The following is a 5162-nucleotide window of genomic DNA, read 5'->3' on the forward strand; positions in this document are numbered from 1 at the left end:
ACCGATTTAGCGGGGGCCGGATGTCGTGCAACGAAGGCAGGAATGCCGAATAGTAGCTGATTAACCCCAAAAGGGAACGTAATGATGGTACATCCTTAGGAGGTGGCATCTGCTGTATAGCTCGAACGTTTTCCGGGTCAGGATAGCGACCAGAGGCGTCAAAAATGAACCCAAGATATTTCACAGTTGTCAAGAAGAATTGACACTTCTCGGGACGGAGGCGGAGGCCATTGTCCTGAATGCGCAGTAAGACGGCATTGATTCGCTCACGAAGCTCTTCGGGGGAAACAGCAACGATCAGCACGTCGTCCAGGTATGCGACCACACCTGGAATGCCAGAAAGGATGGTGTCCATCAATTGCTGGAAAATTGCTGGGGCGGTTTTGACGCCAAACGGAAGACGGTTGTACTGATACAGCCCGCGGTGTGTGTTGATTGTCAGTAGTGGGCGTGATTCTGGTGCGACTTCAACTTGAAGGTACGCTTCAGCCAGGTCGATTTTGGCGAAGAACTTCCCACCGTTCAGAACAGTGAATAGATCGTCGGGTACTGGTAGTGGATAATGGTGCTGCTGGATAGCTGCATTTAGGCCGGTTGAGAAATCGGCGCATATGCGGATGCCACCGTTAGGTTTCTTTACTACAACGATCGGCGCTGCCCAGGCAGAGTAGGATACAGGGGACAGAACGCCTTGTTCTTCCAACCGTTGAAGTTCGGCATCTACCAGTGGGAGGGAAGCGTACGGAACTGGTCTCTTTGGACGGAAGACTGGCGTAGCAGAGTGATAATGGTGCCACTATAAGGCGTTGTCATTGATTGCTTTACACGTTAATGGAATGAGTTTCCAGTGAATTACTCTCCTGGGTGCGAACAACTGGATAGTAGGGTTGAAGGCTTCTCGGTCCTTACGGTCCTTACGCCAACTCGACATTATCAAGTGTTGACCAGGAGTCTGTTCTCCCTTTGGCTTGTGAAGTCTCCTTATGCGGACGATGATGATGATGATGATGATGATGATGATGATGATGATGATGATGATGATGATGATGATGCTACGTTCATGAGGCGGTACGTGCCTCGCAATGGGCCCGGTTCCCTACCGCGAATCCACCACGAACTGCCTATACTACCACCAGAGGCCTATTAACTCATTCAACAGTTCTCATACAACTGTTTACATCGACGAACCGCAGTATAGGTGTAGGCTTTGTTGCTGAGGTTCCTTGGGAGCATTTCTGGGAGAATGTGACTTCGCTAGGCCGGATAAGTACCCACTTTTAACCTTAGTGATGCCCCGTTCAGATAGATAAATGGCGCCTAGAAGAATCAATTACTTGACCGCTGGGTTGGTGATGCTCCACAGGTGTACCTCCACAGATTCTGCTACATGCTTGGAGTACCAATATGCCAACTTCTTCGAAGAGCTTAACTTTATACCGTCCGTTAAACATTATGAACTTACATTTACCTCGACTGCACTTTTTGTATTTCAGCACCATGCGGTTACGATCACTTTTCAAAACATCCCTGTTTTTCTTTGGGCTGTGCTTCTTGGTGTATATTGTGCTATATATGCAAGCCGGACACAAAGAAACTGCACCAACAGACTTGATTAACCAGTTCAATGTTGTCCAGAAGAAAGGATATTCCGGACTTAAAATGGAATGGCTTCAGGACGTCAGCAAGAGGCCTGAGTCTACGTGAGTCGAAGTCTGGGGAAACAATCTGTCTTTAGGATTTTCCACCGTCATTATTGACTTGGGTCCTTTTAATTCGCTTCGCAGGTTTGAACACTCTGTCGGGCGATATCAGTACATATTCGCATGCCATGTACTATGTTAGTCAGTTTAGTGATTGACTAGCTAATGCAACGGTCTATACGGGAAAAAGTGGCGAGACTTGAAACATGGTTATTTCTGACCAGCTATTTGTACACTAAACTGCTCCGAGTCCTAGGACATACGGCGGGACGCGCAGACAGTGCGACATAGTCGTATGCACTTTCGTATGGCGAGCGTTATCACTACATTGTCCAGCTAAGTCTCCACATGCGATTTGGAAGCTTTTGGTTCTGAATATCGCGTGTCTCACCTGATACCGTTTGTAATAACGGTGTCACTTCAGAATAGAACACCTTGGGTGATATCGAAATACCGAGTTCGAAATAACTCAGTGGTTAGGGTGTGAACTTACTGACCAGGAGGTCGTTGGCTCGAACGCAACCTCAGCATCCCGACTGCTCCTGTCTGGGGGCTTGGGCAGCCCCGCCAGAACTTCATTGTTAATTGATTGAATGTCTGCTAGTTCATTCACATAGTGAGCCTGAATAATGGTAGTCAGCCATTATCATTTTGAACTAGTCGCCTATAGACTGGCTGAGTCATTTGGGGTGACTTCGAAGTTCCACTTCAAAGTACGAGATGGCTCAAGTGGTTAGAGCGCGAATTTACTGACCGGAAGGTCCGTGGTTCGAACCCGACCTCCGCCACTCGACTTCCCCTGTCTAGGCTTGGGCAACCTGACAGTATCCTAGCCCTCGTGCTTCCTTCGGGTGGCATGGCAGCTAGGCACCGAAAGGGCGCTACAGCTGAACGATTATTATTATTATTATTTACACTGTATTCTGACCGTGCATTTTTCACATCACATACCAGTGTGTGCTCCACAGTTCTTGGAAAGGCACTAGTGTTGTTGGTAGTACTAACATGAATATATTCACAGGCTTCATATTGGGAGAAACCAGCCTTGGGGCAATAAACACAAAGTTCGCCAAACTGAATGCTCATTTTGAAGGGCGGTAGGTTCACCATAGATATCAACCCTGTCGACTGCCTGCTTCCTAGGGAATGTTGAATGCATCAGTATAATAGTAATTATTCAGCTGTAACGCCCCCCATCTGTATTAGGAATAGAACGATGTACCTCGTCATCTCACCCTCCCTGACGTTTAACATGCAAAACGTCGGACACGGCTTCTCTTTTTTTTTACAGCTGTCACTATCACCCTCCCGTCCTTTTGCTTTTCCCCTAACCGTACAACCCACCATTTTGTTTCCAACCATCTGTATGAGGTTTTGACCCACGGTGTATGGCTGACTTGCTTGCCCACTCATTTTTTTCTCCAGAATAGCCCACCTCTACAACACCATACCACTGTATGTGTTCCCCAACTCTTACAGTCTCCCGCTTTTCAAAGACATCTGTTCAGTCTATCATGACATTTTTCTTCCCGTGTATTGTTCATATTACTATTTTCACGGTCGGTCTGACCGTGGGGTATTCTTCTGCTGCGATCCATCCTCTGTATGACGAGCTAATTGCAGAGAATGGATGTTTCTAAAAGTGGAGCATAAACTGTCAGTAGTGCTCGTTTGATCCTGATCCTAACACCTTTTCTTCTTGCTGCGTACGAGAGGAAGAAACAAAGAAAGAAAGAACCGGCTAAGATCACAGTGTGCCGATGACATGGTTATGGTGGTAACACTTCTTCCAAAAGATCGGTCATCAAAATGTCATATTGGCAACCGCTATATATGAAACTACTTTTGGACTAAACAAGACATTCCTTGACAAATCAAACAATGCTTTGCGCTCATTACCCTCCTTCGTTTGGATCCTTCAAAGATGCAAGCCATATTAAATAACCTAAATATTTCTGTTGCACAGTATGTGCTTCACACCTGAAAAGTGCAAGCTGGTGCACAAGACTGAGTGAGATCAAACCCAAACCCCGGTTGCGGTCGAGCCAATCGACGTGGTAGGTAAATTCGTTTACTTGGGTGGTTGTATAAGTTCCGGTGGACTGGTTGGAAACGAGATCACTTATCGAACTGAGGTCAGGGCAGCTTTCTCCCAACCTCGGACACCTATGGCGCCACGTGACGTCATTCTATCAAGGGCAGAGTCTACACTGTGGTACTACTTAGGTGTCGGTGTCTCCGATGCATTGGTCGGGTCTGATGGGAAGATCGGATTAGCCGTGCTTAGGTGCGCCAGATGGTTCTAGGAAAACTGACGTCACACGATGGATGAATTGCTCACGCTTCAAGGGTTATGCCGGTTTGGATATGTAATGTGCATGTCAGAGAGTTCTTTTCGCCAAGCTCTGTGCTGAGCGGAGACGGCCGAGAGGTGGACATTGCATGACGTGGCAACGAACTGTGAAAACAACTTCCAACAAGCTCCGTCGGGTTGATAACTGTTGCCTGTTTGGATGGGGACCCCGGGGATCAACTTAATAATTTCTAATGACAATGGTAGACATGACCCATTCACGCAGTCACCGACGGTCTCAACTCGATGCTATCGCCATCTATACATAGCTGGCCAGCATCGCGAACTAATTGGTTACGCCCTCATCTCCGATTCTCGGCTGTATGTCCCACGCTCTCCCACACCCTAATGATTGAAATCTTAGTAACTGCAACCAGCGTGCCCTTGGTTTATTGCTGGTAAAGTGAAATTGATCCGTGTTTATTCTGGAAACCTGTATGCCTCTGAGAAGAGCAGAAATCACGTGCTTTGATGCAGTGCGCATTTTCGTCTGCATTTCTGTTACTATTAGTAGTGATAGTATTGTAATGATAATGATTGTAGTAATAGTGTTGTTTTTACGCTGACTATGTTTACTTATCGCACAAAACAAATAGCGTTTAGCGTGTATGTTAGCTCAAGTGGTTGGAGCGCGAAGTTACTGACCAGAAGGTTCGTGGTTCGAACCCGATCTTGGCCTCGACTTCCCCTGTCTAGGCTTGGGCAACCTAACAGTATCTCAGCCCTCGTGCTTCCTTCGGCTGTTATGGCAGCTAGGTACTGAAAGGGCGCTACAGCTGAACGGTTTTTTAGGCATTTTTCTTTGGCACTTTATGAGTGAGGTCTCGTGAAACGGTGTTATGTGAAGTCGGTGTGGTCGGCAACCCAAGGTAGAAGTAAGTAGGATTACGATTGTCTACCTAATCCAGGACCGCAGCGTATGAAGTCTGGTAAATTAACCCTCCTAGACGAGCACCTCACTACTATCCAGGTCATCCACGTTCAGATGTGCGAGACCAACCCTGTAGGAGTATCTATCATCATCATCATTGTCAGCTGTAAGAACCTCGTGCTCGTCGTACAGTGGTTGTAGCTGCCGCAGTTTCGTTCACCGATGATTTGGGGGGGGG

General features: G+C 47.1%; 1 protein-coding gene across 1 annotated transcript in view; it reads left to right on the forward strand.

Moving 5' to 3' along the window:
• Positions 1–1497: 1497 nt before the first annotated feature.
• The window catches only part of T265_07096 (hypothetical protein), a gene marked incomplete at both ends in the record, with an annotated part of 61995 nt that continues 58330 nt past the window's right edge, over positions 1498–5162 (forward strand). Inside the window, one exon of the mRNA XM_009172539.1 lies at positions 1498–1700. Coding sequence (XP_009170803.1) covers positions 1498–1700 — 203 coding nt within the window. The remainder of the gene's footprint in view (positions 1701–5162) is intronic.

This window comes from Opisthorchis viverrini, assembly GCF_000715545.1.
Source record: "Opisthorchis viverrini unplaced genomic scaffold opera_v5_161, whole genome shotgun sequence".
Taxonomy (NCBI): domain Eukaryota; kingdom Metazoa; phylum Platyhelminthes; class Trematoda; order Opisthorchiida; family Opisthorchiidae; genus Opisthorchis; species Opisthorchis viverrini.